Source organism: Parus major, chromosome 4A, assembly GCF_001522545.3.
Source record: "Parus major isolate Abel chromosome 4A, Parus_major1.1, whole genome shotgun sequence".
In the NCBI taxonomy this organism is placed as follows: domain Eukaryota; kingdom Metazoa; phylum Chordata; class Aves; order Passeriformes; family Paridae; genus Parus; species Parus major.
In genome coordinates, this window is record NC_031772.1 from 12,289,693 (window position 1) to 12,310,217 (window position 20,525).

Sequence of the window (20,525 nt, forward strand, 5' to 3'; positions counted from 1 at the left end):
CACAGCTTTTGCTCACATATCCACCTCTAACCTGGCCAAAACACCAAAGCACCCTAGGGCCTTGCACCAGTCCCTGAAAGCTCCTGCCTGATCCCAGCTCCAGCAGCCTGTCCTCCCACTGTGACTCCCCCATACAATGTGGCACAGCAAAAACCCATCCCCTTCCCCAGGAACAACTGCTGGGAAAGAGCCCCTGGTGTTCCAGGGCTGGAGGAACCCCGCTGCACCCTTTTCTTGAAACACAGGGCTGCTTGCAGCTGCTTGTGCCAAAAGCTGCTCCACCAGTAACATCAGGAACACCAGCTGCTGCAGTGCTGTAAGGGGCCCAGAAAGTGGTTTGTAGAAAGAAAAGAAGGAAACAAAAAAACCCCAAAAACACCGTTTAAAGGGGAAAAAAAAAAAAAAGGCAAAACCAAGCATTCTTTGCTTGATTTCAACAGATATTAGGAACTAAACATTAGGAACTAACTCCTCTCTAAACCTTGCTGTCTGCCAGCTGGAGCTTTACTGGTGATGCACCTGGTCCTAACTAACCATTGCATTGAGAAGTTTATAGTAATGGCCAAACCCGTCTACATTTGGGCTCTAAAAATGCCCAAAGTTAGTATTCAGCTACTAACACTTCAAATATGTACTTTTTAATTTTTCCTTTGGAAAGACACAAACAGTAGGGACACTTAACTATACACCCACTGACGAATAAACTTTTTCAATTCATAAATATAAACTTACCATTAAAAAGTGACAATTTACAAAAATACGATTTATTGCTGACCCTATGGGCTTGTAAAAATCATGTGTTTGATTATACATTTTGGGTTTGCCAAACTGAAACATGACCTAGCAAAACCACAAAGTTTGCTGTCATATGTTGTTCTATGCATGTTTGCTTGTTTTCATGTATAGAAACATATACAACTACCTCACTTGAAACAAACTAACAAACAAAAAAGATTCTTTTTCTGTAACCAAAAAATATCTGGCTACAGGGAGTAAAAAACATAAAAACATATAAATTTGTATGTTTTTATGTTTTGCTGGTTAACCAAAAGTAAAACATGACAAATATTGTACTAGCTGCGATGTGAGCTGGTATAACAACAGTAAGAAATTCAGGCAAAAGTGGTGTTATGTAGATTAGCAGCATTATCCAAACTCCTGGAAAAAAAACCTGTGGAACTGAGGTATAGAAAAAGGAAAAAGAATTCACAATGGACCTACTACAGCAAAACGAGTTATGTACATGGTAATCCAATGGTGTCCTGCAGACTGGTACAGTCTGTGTGCTCCAAATGCTGGGCTTAAATTCACAGTGACTTTCAGCATTGAAATTCTGAATGGAAAAGCTTTTTTTCCATTGCAAACTGAGCTTCATGACAGCCTGATACCACACCCCCCTGCAGCAAGAAAGCCACCACTTTCAGTGGCACCACAGTGCCAGGCACACCCTGCTGCTGGAACAGCATCATGGGCTGGCTACATGGAAAGCCCAACAAACGAGGCTCTTGCAGCCATGCATCCCTGTCAGAGATCATCCCTCCAGCCATCATCTCCCCATGGAGCCCAACCTCTTCCTGTGCTGTGTTGTGCTGGTGTCCTGCTCTCCTGTATGTGCCTGGGCACAGCAGCCACAGCCTTGTCTCCCAGAACCAATCTTCATGGCAGCTGCATCTCGGGCAGGTCAGGCAAGTTGCAGGGCTGGCCCTGTGTGTGGTGGCTCTGCTGCTGCGGATGGAGGAAGTAGCTCAAGGGGTTCTGCTGTGGAGTGTGGGATGGCTGGAAAATGCGTTGTATCGGAGCCCCAGGCACCAGCTCAGGACCTTGCATCTGTTGGGAGACACAAATCTGAGCACAAATCTGCCCCATCACCCAGCTGTCCCTCTTGTGCTGCAGGGCTGATGCTGAGACTCATGCCCAGGAGTGTGTGCACCAAGTCCTAAACTTGAGGGTATGAGCTGTGCTCCTCAGAATGCTGTTGCTGTCAGCACAACCAACAATGCCTGGAGAGCACAGAGGGGAATCAGGACTCATCTGTCCTAACAGGCTCATGGGGAGCCCAGCAAGAATAGAGACCTCCAAAAGCTGTATGTGAGGTACAATCTGCAGGATGTGCAACTTTCATCTTTCATGGAAAAGACATTCAGACAACCAAGGAAGAGATCCTAGAGCAATCATGTATCCACCCATGACTGGTACCTCAAAGACCTGGACTTGCCTCCTGCTAAAGGCACTGTGTCATCAAACTCTGGTTTACTGTGGACCTGGAGCTATGTATCTGTTCCAGCATCATCATTCTGCTGTCCACACTGCTGGTAATCAGGACCACAAGGCAGCCCATGAGGACACATACCCAAAGCAGGGACAGTTCATGCCCACATTTGCCGACAACAGCAATTAATTCTCACTCTAAATCCAGTCTTGCTGTGTGGCTGCTTTTCAGCTATACCTACTCCTCTCACTTCCTTTTCTACTATCTTTGCCTGCTCCAATACCTGAAGGTAGAGGTGGTGCTGCTGAACTTGCTGCTGTGGCCACTGGTGCAGATGAACTGGTGTGCTGGCCTGGTGGGATGTGAAGCTGGAGTGTGGGATCATTAGAGACGGGGAGAAGATGGGTGGTGGGGCTGGAGGTCTGATGGTGCTGCAGGTGACTGGCTGCACCTGTGCTGGGGGAGGCAGGGTCTGCTGCTCTGCAACAAGCCTGCCACAAGGAGGAAAACCAGTCATGAGAACCCACACCAAAACCCACCCTCAGAATGGGCAGTGGGAGCCCAGCTGCTGCAGGAACCAGCCTGGAGAAGAGCTGGTGCAGGCCTTGCTGACAGGCAGCCCCTGATTCCCCTCTGCCCACAAAGCATGGACTAGAACTGCTGAAAATTAAGGTTTTTAAGGTTGTACATTTTCTCTATGTCTTGGTCAAGCATTTGATACTTTGCAAAAGCCAGAAAATCGATAATTTTTTTTTCAACACACTTTATTTATAAAGCTCTTTGTAATTAAAAAATATTCTCATTTTTCTCCTAACTGGCTGAAATTTTGTTTCATTTCAGACTGAGACTGTTTGTGTTTGTGTGACCAGGTTCAAGTTTTTCCATGTCTTTTTCAGCGCCTTAAAGTGTCCTGCTAAGACACTGCAGAAAAATAAGGGCAAGCAGAGACTCACTTTCCTTGCTGCCTGCTGGTGCTGCTCTGCAATGGCTGACAATTCCTGTTGGCTGTGGGCATCATGGCTTGGATGGACTGATCCAACAGCATCCTGTGGTGGAAGGAACAAAGAGGTTGGTCAGGGAAGGGAGAGGGACAAGGTCCTGTCAGTCTCTAGAAACAACTCCTTGAAAATCGTCCATGAAAGCAGGTAAACAACTACCTTCTAAACAAGGTAATGAAATAGGATGCTTCTTATCATGTCACATTTCTCCTGTGAATACATGCTAAGAAGATTGGGATTGTTGAGACTGAAGAAGAGAACGCTCTAGGGACAATTTATAGTACTTTCCAGTACCTAAAGAGGCTAAAAGAGAGCAGGAGAGGGACTTTTGACAAGGGCATGGAGCAACGAGACAAGGCAGAATGACTTTAAACTGACAGAGGGCAGTGTTAATTTATGGAAATAGGGAGAGAAGAGGATTTAAGGCCTCTGATAATACAGCATGATGTGCATAGCACCCTGACTGCCAGCACACTAGGCTCACCCCTGCAGAGGGAGCATCCTTACGCTGGCTGTGGCATCCCAAGCCCATTGCCCTGAGCCCAGCCACACCTTCCCTCCTTGCTGCCCAAGTACTGCTGTTCTGTCACTGCTCCTGGGATGGTCCCAGCAGGGCTGTGGGTACCTGAGGCTCCTGTCCTGGCTGTAGTCAGCTGGTGGTTGCCTCTCACTGCTGTCAGTCAGCACCTGTGCAGCCACAGTGATAGGGTGTGTTTGGGAGAACACCATGGGGTTGTTGTAGAAGGGCACTGAAATGCTTGCCTGCCCTGGCACACATAATTGCTGGCCTTGGCTTCCTCTTGGATGCTGCTGCTTCTGCTGCTGTACCTGAAATGAAGACATAGGTACTCACGTAAGTTTTAAAGCTCCCTAGTGGAAGGACAAAATAACCACTTACAGTGGGCAGATGGGAAAAGGAGAAGGAACAATAGGATATTGCTCCTGAACACAGCAGTAGGAACAGATATCTATTCAAGACCATCATATCATATCTATTCAATCCATCAGCATTTATAGTGCCTGCAGGGCACGTGTTGGCATCCCCAGATAGTCTTTTGAGAAATTAGACTACAAGGATAAGGGCACAAAAGGCTTGAGGAGGAAGAGAACAGCTTAAGAGGGGAAGTGCAAATCTGAAGTCTCCAAGGAAATCATATGTAATTAAAGCAGCAGTTTTGGTCTTTTTTGGTTTTGAACCCATCTTTCCTATTTTAATAGTGGATTTTAATCTAGTGATGACAAAATTGTTTTTTCAAAGCTGCCTTCCAAGACTCTTCAGGTAGAACAAAATTAATCTTTTAAAATGATACTTACTCCTGTGTTATGAAACCACAGCTCTCACTGACTATGAATGAATACCATGTTGATGAGAGCTCAGACCTCCCATTGACTTCCTCCCCAGTCACCAGGAGGGCTCCAGCAGCCTTTGGGCTTAAATGCCTTTTGGCTTCCTGGTTTTTATTTTTACAGTTGAGAGACATTGTTCACAACTGACTCCTGACTCAAATTCCTCAATGCCAGCTATGCAGTAAAACCAACACAGAGGAAATGTATGGGACCATGGGGAGGAGTGACATGGCAGACAAGTTTTTAGAAGCTGGGAAAGGGGATAATGACAATGAAGCAGCCAGTGACCTGGGGGACTGTGCCACAGGGGTCCCTGAGGAATGGGTGCGGTGACAGCAGGTGGGTGCTGCAGTAGTGCTTTGTCCCCATGAGGACTGGCTGCTGTGACTTCTTGGCTGTGGTCTGCCTGGGTGTCCCCTGCGGCGGCGGCCTCCGGGGGCTCGGCTGCTGCACAGTGTTTAAGATGACAGGGATCGGCTGCTGCATCAGCATCTTTAAGTAAAAGAAGCACAGGAGTTGTTGGTAGTACTGCCTGGCAGAAATAACACTACAGCAGCAGCAGTATCTCTAAACCCAGGAGCAAAATGAACCAAGTAACAGAAAATCAAATGTTAACTCGTGTCAAATATTATTTGGAGCCAGGGCTGTTCAAGCTCCATTGTGCCTGCTGTGTTTTGCAGAGTGACAGAGCACTAATCAGACACAGAACCACCAAACTTTTTGTGCATGGGAGACTTTGGATTAATTTGGGATTGCTTTTTTCTAAATCACCAAAATTACTGATTAATTACCCAGACAGATATTGACCTCACCTCCTGGGAAACACCACTTCCACATCTGAAACCAAGTTACCAATTTGTCAAGAGTTCATTCCCCAATGCTTTTGCCACAGACAATTTTGTTACTATTCCGTGTGCTCAAAGGAAAAGCAAATGGCTGGTGAGTTTGGGAGCACCAGGTGCAGCAGGTACCTGCATGTTTGAGTCCTGCACAAGCTGGAGCTGCTCCTTGATGACATGGAGCTCCTCTTGCTGTGTCTTGATGTCAGCTTGCAGTATGCGAGTCCTTTCCTCCAGCTGCTCTTTCAGCTGGTGCATCATCCCCAGCTGGGTGGGGAAATGGTACATTGGCTGCAAAGAACAGAGAAAGAGGACCATGGGGTAGGACCAGTCCTGTTACTCACATCCATAGCAATGCTTGATTCAGAAAAATGACTGCTTTTCAGCTTTTGCCATAAAAAATACAATGCTGACAAAAAATGGCAATTGCATATTTAACCAAAGTGCCACTGTAGTTTCAGAGCAGCACCACATCTGGCTCACACACAGTGCCTCCCTCCAGGTGTTTTCTTTATAATTTCTGCATAGATGAAGTGTCTATACATGGGACTCTCCTGTCCCCCAGGATAACACCCTTCTGGTTAGAGCCCACTAATATTTTGCGGAAGACACTGCATCCAAACCCTTGCCACACCTCCTGGCTGAGCTTCCAGTTCTGCTGCTAATATTTGGCAGGTGCCAAGCCCAAGTTAGGCTGAAATCCCACCTGGGGATCCATCCTTTGCACCCACATTGGCCATTTTCAATCTCTGTTTTATAGTCTGAACATTTACTGCACTGACATCAAAGCCCTGTAAGGACAGACCTTGTCATAACGGTTTTATGGCTCCTTTTTCTTGGGGTTTTTGTTTTCTTTTCCTTTCCTGGCCTAACTCAAACCTTCCATGACATCCCTTTCCTCTACTAGAACTCTTCAGCATTGTACCAGCCTGTAGACAGCTGCTAGAGATCCAGGGAGAAGCCTTCAGCAGCCCATAACACTTTTGACAAGTGTAAACATTCTCCTATGCTATTTCTTTGAGTGTCCTACCTGCTCTCTCTGCTTCCTGAAATAAGTGGTTGCAATAAGGTTGTTGCAGGTAAATCTCAGCAACAGAAAGGGCACATAAACCTTGTCCCCACTCTGGGATGAGCCAGCAAGGACATGAGGGCAGTGAACCAAAGCCACCTAGGCTGCCCTGCTGACAGGACACACTAATGCACTTAACAAAAATAAACCACATACCATCAGAGGGTTCTGGGAAGGCCCTGCCAGCTGAGCCACAGGGTGCTGACAGAGGTGTTCACCAGGAGCTTGAGGAATGGCTATGGCCTAGGAATGAAAACTTTGCCTTACTGTAGGTCCATAGCACCTCTCGTGCAGAGCTGGTTCTTTACCAGCTCTACCAGGAATGAACAAGTGCAGGGAATTGGACAACTGAGATTTGAGATCTGAGGATAAGTCTGAAGGGAGAATTTAGGCTCCTGAATGGGCCTGATAATTTCAAGTCCTTGGTGTCAGCATTCATTTTGGTTAAAGGCTATCTTATGTATACAAACCTCAAGAAAAGAGGGTTGGTGGTGTGAAAAGGCATTTGGCCTGGAGGAGCAAACTGAATCCTGAAAGAAAGCAGCAGAGGAGCCCCTAGCATCTCTCCACTGGCTCTGCTAGCCAGTGGCACTCCCCAGGAAGTCACAGCACACTCAGAGTCTGGGATCCAGCATCTCTGAGGGTAAGATCAATGCTTGTTTTGCTCATTTCACTACAGTCTCAGAAAGGCTCTTGCTCCTCAGGACCACTGACCTGAGTGCTCCTGACCGTTGCCAGCCGCAGGGCTGTCTTCTCCCCTGAAACCCCCGGCACTGACGGCCGGGTGGGAGTGCTGGTGTCTGTGCGCCGCAAGGATGATGTGGCTGCAAAAGAGACATTCACTGTGGTACAGCAGACCTGTACCTGGGTACCCTGGCTAAGCCTGAAATCCACATATGCAGATGGGCAGTACCCAAATAGTGCCAAAGTGGGTCCTCAAACTACCCCTCTACAGGCAGTTTGGCTCTCTGCCCCTCTATGGTGTCCCTCTGGCTCCCCACCTGACTTGCTCACGTCCCTCCTGATGCTAACCCCCTATTCAGCCTGCCCTCCATGGCTTTATCCAGATGAGATCCCCACTCTCCCCACGGCAAGTATCTCAAGAAAAGTCCCCTGAGTTTCCTACCCATGGACCCACACAGGGCACGGCAGTCATCTTGTTGCCTCCCCCAGGGCAAGAAGGGCACTGATGGGAGCTGGGATGAAGCTGCCAGCAAGGCAGGCATCCTTCTGTGCTCCTTCTGCAGGGATTTCACAAGACAGATGTCATAATAAAATTGTATTATCCCAACATAAAACATTTGTCAGTGAGGTTGACTCAATCAAGCTAGCAAGTCACCTCTTGTCCTCAGAACCACAGCAAACAGTCACAACCCTCAGCTGGTGACAAGCCAGGGTAAATCTGCTCTCAGGAGGTGGTGGGTTTAGAGGAAGGAAGCATCAGGTGGCCATGGCTCTGTTGCTGCTGTGTGACTTGTCATGACATGGTATGTAGGTCCCAATGCTGACCATTCCTCTCCCACCCCGACTTGGTCACTTCCGGCCAAACACCAGTATTTTAGAGGCTGCTCTGCCCTCCAGCCCACTGCCTGCACCCAAGCTGGGCTGCCCCAGCACCTACAGGTGGAGTTGGAGAGGGTGGTATGCGAGGAGTGCTGGGAGCTGTGTGATGACAGCGACACTCCCTCTCGGCTGGCATCCTGGCTGCTGCCGCACTGCCCCACGTCCAGGTAGCTGCTGTGGCTCTGGGAGGAGCAAAGCACAAGTGGTGAGATTGTCAGCAGAAGGGAATGGCCCTGGAAGGGACCTCCACCTCTTTGAGCCCTTGTTTGTAGACAAACCCAGCAGGTTTGCAGCACCACACCACCAAACCCCGTTCACTCCATCCCTCTGTGTTCAACCAAAAGCCTTCTGGCACACAGGACCCTCACACTCATGCCCTGGGCACCCATCTGATTGCAGTGAGCAGCAGTGAAGGATTTCTCCTCCATGTGGATTGCTGCCCATTGCCTGCACTCTGGTGTCCCAATGTCCTTCTCCCCTCACAGAGCTGTGGGCAACAGGTTTTGTAGTCAGCCTCTTTCTGCCCGATATCTTCAGGGATGTCACAGCTGGTTGGCTGTGGTGCACTGGGGAGTGGTGGCAGGGGGAATGAATGAAGGTGGCAGGAGGTGCTACCTGGGGAATAGTTTTACCCATAAAAGAGATGGAGAGAGATGACTGGACAGGGAGCAGTGCCATGGAGACATCACCTAGAGCCCCAAGAGGATCTACAGCAAATGTCTCCTGAGGAGTATAAATGCTGGGAAGTGCTGAGAGCTTCAATTCCACTCACTGTTCCCTGGGGAGCAGCAGCCTGTTCTGGGAAAGACCTGGGCAGCAGAGGGGAACAGCCTGAGCTCCCATAAAAATAATGTCTGAAAGGCAATGAGACTGATGGAATGACAACTATACCACAACCCACTTGAAATTACTTTGATTGCTGATCTTATTTGTAAACTACCAAGCTTACAGAGGAGAAATTTAAAAGTAGTGAAAATTACGCTGTTACTTGGGCTGATGTGTGGCGATGCCAGACTGACTCAAGCCATGGAAGTTACTGCTCATGGAAGTTATAGGTCACAATCCTACATTTGATGTGATCCAGTAACTGAGCTGTTTTCCCTTATGTGTTTTACCTTGCCTTCCCATCTTCATCTGAGTATCAGTGATGAGCTGGCACAAGCAAAACAGGTACCCTGTGGTGCTGCCCTAATCTTGGATCCTCTGTGCCTTACTAAGGGTGACAGGTACAGCAATCTGGCCTCTGGCTCCAGCTCTACTTCTCTGCTTCTGAGCTGAGGTGGTTTAACCTGTCATTTGCATCATGGTCTCATAAAGATTACAGGGACCTGAACAGAGTAATGCAACTGCTGAATTCACAGTTATTGCAGAATCAGAGAGTACTTGGTGTTAAAGATCATCTAGTTCCAATCCCCTGCCACGGGCAGGGACATCTTCCACTAGATCAGGCAGTTCAAAGCTCATCCAGCCTGTCCTGAACCAACATGGACAATTTGGAGCCATGCACAGAAAAGCTTCTTAGGGCCTGCCTAAGTCATGACCCAGTTGAAGGCTTGGAATGAGATGGGAGTAAAGAAAATGGAGAAGAAAGAACAGATATTTCCCTAAGATTGGTAAGCTGTAACTCAGTTTGGTTTAAACATCTCATTCAACTGTGAAGGAACACGGTACCTTTAGAGAAGAGGATGCCAGTTCAATTGATGACTCCTCAAGGCCAAGATCTCGCCTTCTCTCAGCCCGAACTTCTGCATAACTAAAAAAACCCAAAACAAAAACCAATTAAACAAACAAAAACAAAAAAGTAAAAAACAAAATAACCCCTAACAACAACAACAAAACAAAAGCCAAACCAACCAAACAAACAAAAAAGAAAGATTTTACAGTTTCTGTTCAGGTAAACTGCCAAGTGTACACTCATTTTCTAACCTTGAACAAGAATCCTTGTTTTTGCATGGTAGTTCAGTGATCCCTATGCCAGTGCCTTGGGCAGGACGAGGTCAGGTCCCTCCTTCTGAGGGTGCACAGAACTGTGCATGCATCAGAGTTATGCTCCAGTGGAAACTCCAAAGACCAACAAGCAGCTACACATGTGCAATAATGTGAAGTGCCAGAACCCCTGTAAGGTGCCTCGGAAAGTGTATATTTTCTTTCCTTACTTTTCTCTCTCTGAAATAATGAAATATTTCCAGTATCAAATGCCACGTGATTCACCACTAGGATAAATTGGAGAGGATGTTTCAAAGACTCTCTGAGTGCTCATGGGTCATGGGTACTGAGAGGTGCCAGGCTTTAGGGTGATGAAATATTAATGAGCTGCAACCTTTGTGGGAGGCAAGCGAAGTTGCTGAACTGACCTCACTTATATCATTGTGGGAATGAATTTTCCAGAAACAACATTTTAACTTGTGTGCTTCAGTAACATATTTTAAGCCTTAACTATCTGAGACAGAATTGAACAAAATCTATTTAGGACTACATCATTAGGTCTAAGAAGCACTGGAAGCATAAAGAAGAAACAAATTCATGCACTATAGATTCAGTCCTTAAAGTGAAGCTGAATTCCCTGAAGGACGGCAGAACCAAGACAACTGAGAAGCAATCTGTCTGTGTAACATTTGCTTATGTTAGCACTTCATATGTCATTTATACCACAAATCATAGAATCAGAATCAATAGAATTTGGCTTGAAAAGGACCTTAAAATTATCTGGTTCCAAGCCCTCTACTGTGGGCAGAACACCTTCCACTATACCAGGTTGTTCAGGGCCCCAGCGAACCTGGCCTTGAATACTTCCAGGGATGGGGCAGCCAAGCTTTTCTGGGCTTCCAGTGCCTCACCACCCTCACAGGGAAGAATTTCTACCTAATCTAAACCTATCCCTGACAGTTTATCCATTCCCCCTTGTTCTAGAACTCCATAATTCCTTCTCCAGCTCTCCTGGAGTTCCCTTAGGCACTGGAAGAGGCTCTAAGGTCTCTCTGGAGTCTTCTCTTCTCCAGACTGAATAACGCCAGCTGTCTCTTCCTGTCTTCACAGGAGAGGTGCTCCAGCCCTCTGAGCATCTTCATGGCCCTCCTCTGGCTCACTCCAACAGACCCATATATTTGACATTTATTAGTGTTTACTCTTCCAGATGTTTGACAGAAAAAGAGGGGGACCAGAAAAAAATTGTTTCCTGACAGAAAAAAAATACATAGTGAGCAATAAATTTACTCAAATTAACAGAGCAAACCAGTGCGTTGCTATTTTTTCAAGCCCTTCAGAAAATACATTCTTACTCTTCATATAGTCTTTTTTGAGATGGCTGTGGTAATCCAGCAGATTCCCCTCCAGAAGGTGCATTCACAGACATTAACTGCCTTTCAGCACGGGCTGCAACTCAGCACAAGCAGCTTTCCCACTAGAGGGGGATCCAGGGCTTGATATGGGTGAGGAATAAGGCCAGTAAGACAGCAGCTAACTTCAAGTCATAAATATTTAAAACTCTGATCAAAAGGTTTTGTAGGAGTTATATGATCTCATTCATGCCCAGAAAGATGTCTGATTTCCAACAGCTTTAATTCTTTCTATAGCTATGTCATCACTAGGGACAAAAGGGGAACGTAACACACTAATAGATTTGGCTAAAGGTGGCTTTCAGGCTTTTGGCTAAGAAAAAGTAGATAAGTAAACAAGTCACATATACCCTATCAGAATAGTTTCATGGAATTATATATCATTTTAGTGTGTCAGTAGGCATAGCAAGTATTTGGTTAACATGAAACAGAACTAGAAAAAGCAATGCCTGGACACTGAGACATAACATAGACTTTGAAGAGTTTGGTTCTTGTTCCTACCTAACTACCAGATGAGTGCAAACAATGAACTCAGGCTTGGAGTTCCACTGGTGGTAGGTGATGTAGTAGTGTGTCTGCAGCCATATCCACTGCTGCCCTTTGGTCAGGAACCGATAGTAACAGGACTTTCCTTTTCCAAACTGCATCACTGTTTAACAAAAAGAGAAAGCAATTTATAGCAAACAGGGATTTTATGGTGCAAAGGCGATTAGAAAAACCATTCAATCCCACACCCTCTCCCAGACTGGGGCAGTGCTAAAATGGTTTTTGAGCTTTATAAACAAGACAGATGATATACAACCATGCACTCAGCTCTTGTTTGGGGTCATTCCTGCTGACAGGAGTGCCCTTAGCTATTTTGAGATTTCTCTTATAACTGGTATAACTATATAACTAGCTACATTCTGGGCTCCCTGTTATTTAAGCATAAATAACATTAATTAAACAAATTACTTATCTTTTGTAAGAACCTGAGAATGCATTTCAAAGACTGAAAATGTGAAGTAAGAATCCTAATAATGGCACAAAACAACAAGATAGTAGAGTTTTTACTCAAAGTTTTCTTCCAAGAAAACTGAGTTTTCTTCCAAGACCTGGCCTACTTCAACCTGGTATGTATTATCAGGCTATGACCAGAAAAATCTCAGGTAAGTGTAGCACAACTGGAAAATGAGGGGAACTATGTTAAATAACCACACTAATTGTTCCAGACTGTTGTGAGTACAAAATGAAACATGCTCACTTAAAACAAGTACCCACAATTAATGCAATATAAAATACAAATATGGTTTAAACAAACCCATTTCACTTGACAGTAGGCAAGATGTCTGCTCAAAGTGTCAATGTGACAAACAGGAACTTAGCAAATCACACTAACCCAGGTGGTTTTTTACTCACCTGCACACCTCTATTTTGTTAAAATATCAGGACTGACTTCTTTAGCGATCCCATTAACAGTGATGAGTTTTAGATGAATGTGCTGGTTTTGCATTGATTTATATTTGATGAGGAGAGAAGAAGCTACTCACAGAAATGATTTTTCTGAGAGAAGCTGCTAAGAGCTTACTCTGTGCCTGACAAAAACCAATAGCTGGCTAGCTCTGAGAATTGATAACTTAATAACACATAAAAAAGCCAGACCCGCCTCTGTGTGATGTGAAATTCACATTTTAAAGATGGGCAATCTCTCTCTTGCTTACGGCTTTGAAGCGGTAACTGGGCACCAGTCGGGCTGGCCCCGCTCCGCTGCGGCCCTCGGGGCCTGGCGGGGCCGAGCCGAACTCCAGTGCTAGTCGCGCGGAGAACGGAAGACTGCGGGGCCCCGGCCGGGGCTGGGCCGGGCAGTGGCTGCTGACATCTTGCTGACAACTAAGCCCTGCCCCACTGCTGGCCCACGCACTGCCGGGATCCGCCGGGCCCCGGGAGCGGCTCCGGGCCGGGCCAGACCCCCTCCGCCGCGTGGCTGCCGGGCAGGGGAAGCCATCGGCCCGCAGCTGGAATTGAAGGAAGCAGGGGCCGGAGAGCAGCCATACGGCCGCTACCGTTCTGACTGGGCCCCCTGAGATCTTGGCACAGCCCCCAGCGCGACCTGAAATCTCTCACTGTGACTGCTTCAGCTACCGCCCGGCAGAAACCATCGTGACCATCTGCAGGCCTGGGCGAGATATTAACTCTTCCACTCCACAGATGAAACTTGCAAAACACTGATCCTCGTTCAAGTGAGAGAAAACGACAGTGTGAAGACATGTAGAAACTAAGGTCAGTAAAGAAAGAGTCAAATCTCAGATGGGAGGAGAATGAGGAGATTCCTTAGTCTTAGGCTGGAATTCTTTTGGTAAGGCCATGGAGGTGGACTATGGTACACTAGAATATCCCCTTTAAATCATGAAAAAGTTTGGGGGGATGGAGTGTTCAAATTAGACCTGAGAAGAGGCATCCATAATGAAGCAAAGCAGATGTTTAAGTAGCTGTGATCCCATGAGAAGCTTGAACAGAGAGAGATGAGAATGATGAAGACTCTTTGCCCCCCAGGGAAAGAAGAAGAGGACCTCTGTTCCCAGAAATGAAGATGATCTTAGAGACACATGAAGGGAACCTTTACTTTTGAACAGCTTATTCTTAAAATAGTGCCCCATAAGTTTGACATGGCCCATGGACGCAGCTGTGGGAAGGTTTTAAGGCGTGGGAGGAACTTCATGATTGCAGATTTTCTGGGCAGCTGCTATTTGTGGAAATTAAAAGCCACAGGAGAACTGTTTCTTGTGGAGAAGTCTCCATGGCATGGCAAGAGAAACTCCTCTCCTTATGAGAACTGATGAAAGACTATTGTAGAGGTGGTAACTGATTTAAAATCCCAGGTTTTGTCTCTGTTGTCAGTTGGAAAAGGAAGTTGGGTAGGGGGAGAAGAAATGAATCTGAAGGTTTTATTCTGATTCTTCTTATTATTTTAGTTCTGTTAATAAAGTTTTCTTTATACCTTTTAAGTTTTGAGCCTGCTTTACCCTCCTAATTTATAGCTCACAGCAGGAAATGAGTAATAATTCTAGTAGGTGCACTGGTGATTTTAACAAGTGCTAAACCCACTACAATGAAGCACTTAGCAGAGATTTTCAGAGATAGCTAACATGACATGCTGGGGATCCCTCAGTTCCTAGTCCTGGCAGACATGTCCTGAAGCAGCTTCTCTATGTCACTTTGTCAGCACTTTACTTTGTGCAGTAAAATGAAAAGACCCTTTCGTACAGATGTGTTGTTCAAATATTCTTCTAATAGGCAAGACAAATGCCTGGATGATAGAGATGTAGAATATAAATCATCAGATCAATTCTCTACTTAATGATCTGACCCACTCCCAATACAGTTTGTGTCTATACCAAACTGCACATGCATTACCAAAAGGCCACTGTCTGGTTAAATATTTCACTTGTATCTGAATCATCTTCTTAGCGAACAGCACTAAGAAGTACTGTACTTGAGAGCAGCTAAAATATTCTGTTAGTATTCCCATCTACACTTTTGTTGCATTTGACACAATTTGTGTGTCCCCCTGTCACAGCTTCCTCTTTGTGCTCAGCCAGGCAACCCACTTCCCTGGCAACTTCTGTACCAGTGCTTTGCCTGGACAGGGCAGAGCAGCCAGCAGGGAAGTGATGTAGGGAAACCTGACATGCAGAGAAGTATTTTTCCCCATACTCTTCTAGGTCCCTCAGCTCATATCTGTAAATGGTAGAGAGTTTGTGGTAGAGATGAGGGTGGTTTGCAGCTCAGAGATAGGTTTTCTTCAGTGGGTTGTGGGGCTTATTGGTGGAGTTTCTTGGTCCCAGCATCATGTTGTTCTGCATCTTAGAGAAATTACAGCATCCCACTTGCTCCACTCTCTGGGGTGTCTTGTTTCCTTTTGACAAAACACTCCTTTCAAGTGGAGATAGCAGAGACAGTGTCCCAAACAAGAAATCTGTAAATAATATTTCTTAGCAAAATACCTGATTACCTAGATGCATTTTACAAAGTATTTAGTTATGTTTCATTGCAGTGCTTGGTAATGCAAAACCACCACAGGACACACGGGAACTCTGGCTCAGTATCTCAGTCTGAAATGCACCCAGTAAAATGGAAAAATCTGGGTCTGGGAATAAAGCATCTCACATCTGGTAGGAACTGCACACTGCTTAAGAGCAGATCACACCTGCAGACATCTGCCCTTCCTCATGTTAGCTCCAGCCTTCAGCAGGACATGGTTCTTCAGCATTGAGTGCACTGCTGTGGGAATCACACAAGTTCTTCTGCTCTGTCTGTGACAGGCCACACTATTTATCCTTGCACAAAAATAAACTTCATGGACCTTCTTTGGTGTTCACACATTAGCCTGAACTTGACTCTTCTGCTTTGTTGTTTTCCTTTCAGGTCAGCAAAACATGAGCCATCTTCACCCACAGGGGAACTGTGTTCAGTACTTTTGTATGTAAAATAATTCTGAATCTATAGAAGAATTTTACTAATGATTATGTGAGGTTCACAACACCTAACTGCACAGACAGGTGATCCAAATGATGCTCTCCAAAGGTGTTTTGGTGAGCTGAGCCTCCTGGCTAACTCTGTAGCCCAGGGGAATGGCAAGACCCCATGAACTGTGACAAATCAACAAAACTCGCAGGGCAGAGGCGGGATAGTTCTGACTTCCAACCTTTTAATCTCATTTCACTCTGAGACAACCTATGCTCAAACAAGTTATCTTGCAATTCAAAAAACCTACACAAACAGTTCCCGATCTGACTGACTTCTGCAGATTTCAACCTCCCAGGTAAGTGTCAACTGTGACAGTCTATCATGGGAAGGGAGAGTTCCTGCATGCCTCTGAAGAAAAAGCCTTTTGCAATGACAGTAAAAGGTTTTGCACAAGTGACAAAGGAGATCAGAGACAGACACACTGCAAAGGCAGGGAAACTTACAGTGTTCATGGCACCTAGCAAGAAGCTCCAGGTCATCTGCATGGTAGTAATCATACCCTGATGTTCCCAGAACTTCAAAGGGTAAATATCCTATAATAGGTGGAGCCCTAGAAAGGAAGCAAAGGGCAGGGAGTGAGCACAAATCTTGATGCTTTGACATCCTGACAGATAAGCTGTGATACCAGCAATAAACACCTGGTTTGTTCACTTGGCAGGGAAATCTGGAGTGGATTTTCATATAGGTAGTGATGTGTTTTAATATAAAACAAAAAAAAATACAGCAAGGGAGAGGTAAAAATTGAGAGAATGAAAAGATGATTATTTAATGTTTCACAGCCTATTCATTATGTGGGTGTAGAAAAAGGACTGTACGTATGTGAGTGACTCAATTCATTAAGGATGCTTGTGAGATACAGCTTGAGAAACTCTATGGCTGATCCTGAACACAACAACTTGGAGCTAGAGTAAAATTATCCAGTAGGTTGGATATAAGTATCATCTGGGTAGTAACTGTAGAAGAGAGAGTAAGTGGGAAGCTGCAGTGTGTGTCAGGACCAGCTTGGGAAAAAGTAATTTCTCCCCTGGAAAACCTTGGGAAACTATAGTAAACAAAACTTTCGGTGCTGGTAGGACAGATAGCAATAAGGCATGGGGCTGTTTTAGGGCTGTTTTTGCTTTGGTTGGTAGAGAAGGAATTGATGAAGTATTTAGATAGGTACATTGCAATGACTTACCTCCCTACTCTGCTATCAATTCTAGATTTTCCTTTCTCTAGGCAAAACATGAGGTTTTTTAAAAGCAGGTATCCTAACACAGCCTTCACCAAAGCCTGATAGCTTATGATTGTGAAACAACACTGAAATGTGGGGAGATAACCACTGTTTTTGTCTCTGTTCCCTGTATCAGCATGTTACTATCCATCTCCCAGCACTCAGGTACAATCCTGCCTGCACCAACTCAAGCACCCAGTGAGGCAGAATATGTGCTAATGTGGCTCTACCTGTTTGTTCTGGCTGCAGGATGTGCTGATAGTATTCACTTGCCAAGTTCAGTGTGTTTCTCAGGAACAGGGCAAAATGGTAAATAGCTCAAAATGGGGCAGGCTGAAGACAATGTTGCCTATCAAACCTGCCTTTCCTGCTGCCCCTCTCCTGGTAAGCTGAGTGCTCTTAAGGAAGAAGGCCATAAAGTGGCCAAAACCATGAGGAAAAAAATATTTCAGCGTATTACACATGGGTTTTGATGGCTCGGTCATCCTGAGTTTCTTGGTTATTACTGTGTGAAGTTCTCTCTTGGCTGAGCTACTCAGCTCCACATTTGTCCTCTTGAAAGACACAGTGGTTATTTAGTCACAGAGAGCCCAGGCAGGTCTATAACCTCCTCCTCTTCACCACAGCTGTGGGCAGTCTGGCACCAAATGGGAAATGAAGGGAGAAGGATGATCTAGGGATCTGTTCAACAGCAGTCCCAGGAGGAGCAGTGTGTGGGCAGGAGCTCCTGAGTCCCAGCACAAGGGGTTAGCTGGGACAGCCGGGTCTCCACTTGACAGCAAATCCCTTGAAACGGAGTGCACTGAGCACACAGTGGTCTCTGCCACAATACAGCTTTATTTAGTCAAGTAACTTTTCATAGCACTCTGTTCCTTTTCCTCATGTGACCCAGATTTCTGTTAATGATAATAATATGTGTATTTATTAAAGTGTCCTTCCTGGCTGTCTCTTTGACAGAATGCATCACTGTTTCTTCTATTTTTAATGACATGTTTATTTTCAAGACAATAATGTCTTTCAGATGCACATGAGATAAATATTTAAGCTGATCAGTATAATGCTTTCCTGAATATCACCAGAACTCTTCATAGGAGAAAGCAACCACAAAATGCTCCTCATCTGTCATTTAACAAGGAGATGCTTTGTGGAGCAATTAAAAACTGTCTTGTCAGTTTAAGTTCCAGTTCTGAGATCTGCAACCTGCTATGCAAATGGGAATGCACAGTCTTTAGAGAGCTTTTTGGGTGCAGTCTTTTAATAAATGAAGGGAAAATAACAGTACCACAGTGCTGAAGAGAAACAGATAATTTTCAAAGTTGATGGGGTTTTCTTCCTCTACATATATTTACATATAGACCCAGAATACAGATTTTTCCTATTTTTCTCATGTTTATCCAGATCTATGGAATGCTTTTATTGCACCTGTCTTTACTCTGATTTGAATTGTGATTATGACAGCAAAGGCCCTGATTCCAGCTCTTGCTGGATACAGTCCACCCCTGCTGATGGCACATTTCACTGTCAGGCAGCATGTCGTGACGTAAATCAGCAAGAAACAGCAACATTTCTCAGTGTCCTGCAGATTGTAGTGAAGAGAGCTTGGAATCAGTGATTAAATAAGACAACTCCCACAATCTCCTGCTTATTCTGGGGTCTGAGCTCACTGCTTGAATCTGGGGCTGTCACAAACTCTGTCTCAGCATCTGTATCATCTTAATTTCCTCTCAGTAACAATGGCTTCCTTGCCATCAGTGGGACTGGAGTGTCTGCAAACACCCAGCACAGAGATTCCTCTGAGTCATAACGCAGATTAATCAAAAGACTCTGAAAAGTTTCAAAGAAGCTCCTACTCACTTTTTCACAGGAGCTGCTGGGAAAAAGCCCTGTGGAAAAGCAGCTCATTTCATTAGCGATGTGAGGGGCTTAGTGCTCTTTTACAAAACTTAATATTAATCAGCTGATTCTAAAAGTGTGCATTAACAGACAGGCCAATTAAAGTCTAATAAAGCCACTCCAGCAAGATCTCATCTGAATAAATAATTATCTGACTGTCCCAAACCATTCATAATCAACTGTAGGACTGTTGCAGGCTCAGTTCCTCCATGATTCAAGGTATGATGTGAGGCACACACCTTGTGTTATATATAAATGAAATTTATTATTAATTTTTATTTGCTCTCTCTCCTTCTTGCTCTAAATATACAGATTTAGGTATTTAGATATTTAGATTTTTAGATTAAGATTTAGATATTTAGAGTTAGGTATTTAGATTTTTTTCCTCACCAATATTTTATTTTCCTTAGAACCTTATTTACTAGTCTTCTGTTTTTAGTAATGACTACCTTTACAAAGCTCACAAAGGGAGGGATAATGAAAAGGGCAGGATTTTGCAATGTGCTTATGCACGTATGTCAAATACAGAGAAGTAAAAGAGTGAATAAATCCTTCAGCTTCTTTTGATAAAAATTAATCCTAAATTAAGCAGCTTAATAAACTGATTCCAGTCTGTTTCATTCTCCAAGCCGAATTCTAGCCCACCATATTGCATTGTCAAAAGCTAATCTATACAATTAAATAATAAAATCCACTGTTTTTTATTAGTTTTAGAAATACTATAATTTATCAAGGTGAAAGTCAAAAGTTTATTGACACAGCAAAAGATTTAGAGGGACTCCTGGAAGCTGTAGTTGTAAAACAGAGGAGCTAAATCAATACAGGGAATGTATTGAGACCCACACTGCTCACTTTCAATGATTTATTAGCTTGGTTAGGAGATTAGACATTTTCCTAGACATTTTCCATGGTTTCTTACTTGCCTAAAATATGGAAAATAGTGAAGCATTTAAGGATACCTAATAGCTAAGTTCAGAGTACTGCTATTTACCAAATTGCATTTAATTAGAACTATTGCATTTGGGATCTCAGGCAGCAGGTATACAAAGTTTTGTTTTTAAACTTTACATTTTATTTATTCTTCAGTGACTAAACCCAAATCTCTTACCTGTGGTCCAAGAATAAAAACTTCCATTCTAAACTATGCCGTGATGTAAATTCTTCACATGGCTCTTCAGTGTTGCAGAGCTCCTGCAAAGAAATGGGCACATTCAGACATTTAATTCTAAGAAATGACAAAAGGAGTCCACTATCAAAATCTAGGATGCATCTTGTTGATATAATAAACCATAGCAAAATACAGTACTTTTAAAGCACTTGACTTATTTTGCTTTAAGGAACGTGTAAGATTTATTTTATAGATGCATGAACTGATGAAAAATGGCTGAATAGTTTACCTTGAGCTGAATTTCAGAGCTAGGATAAATAGTCAAAGACTCTTGTCTTGCACTCTAAGCAAAATTCTCAAGGTTTTTTCAAATACTGGTATTTGAATATGGATGACAGATCCAGGTCTAGCCTCTAACTGGGCTGGCTAATGCCCTCTTGAGCAA

At 44.5% G+C, this 20,525-nt stretch overlaps 1 protein-coding gene across 7 annotated transcripts in view; it reads right to left on the bottom strand.

Annotated features, from left to right (window-relative positions):
* Window positions 1–1,610: 1,610 nt before the first annotated feature.
* The window catches only part of PASD1 (PAS domain containing repressor 1), a 51,504-nt gene continuing 32,589 nt past the window's right edge, over window positions 1,611–20,525 (bottom strand). For 4 of the 7 annotated variants that reach the window (XM_015626192.3, XM_015626191.3, XM_015626190.3 and 1 more), the window contains 13 exons: window positions 20,081–20,163; window positions 16,310–16,416; window positions 11,862–12,009; window positions 9,697–9,778; window positions 8,084–8,207; window positions 7,177–7,286; window positions 6,619–6,705; window positions 5,526–5,684; window positions 4,843–5,046; window positions 3,833–4,035; window positions 3,163–3,255; window positions 2,493–2,700; window positions 1,611–1,827 (listed from right to left, as the gene is read on the bottom strand). In XM_015626192.3, the coding sequence (XP_015481678.1) occupies window positions 1,657–1,827; window positions 2,493–2,700; window positions 3,163–3,255; window positions 3,833–4,035; window positions 4,843–5,046; window positions 5,526–5,684; window positions 6,619–6,705; window positions 7,177–7,286; window positions 8,084–8,207; window positions 9,697–9,778; window positions 11,862–12,009; window positions 16,310–16,416; window positions 20,081–20,163 (1,779 nt within the window). In that variant the 3' untranslated portion in view covers window positions 1,611–1,656. The remainder of the gene's footprint in view (window positions 1,828–2,492; window positions 2,701–3,162; window positions 3,256–3,832; window positions 4,036–4,842; window positions 5,047–5,525; window positions 5,685–6,618; window positions 6,706–7,176; window positions 7,287–8,083; window positions 8,208–9,696; window positions 9,779–11,861; window positions 12,010–16,309; window positions 16,417–20,080; window positions 20,164–20,525) is intronic. The other 3 variants (XM_015626194.3, XM_015626193.3, XM_015626195.3) reach the window with 3 other exon arrangements.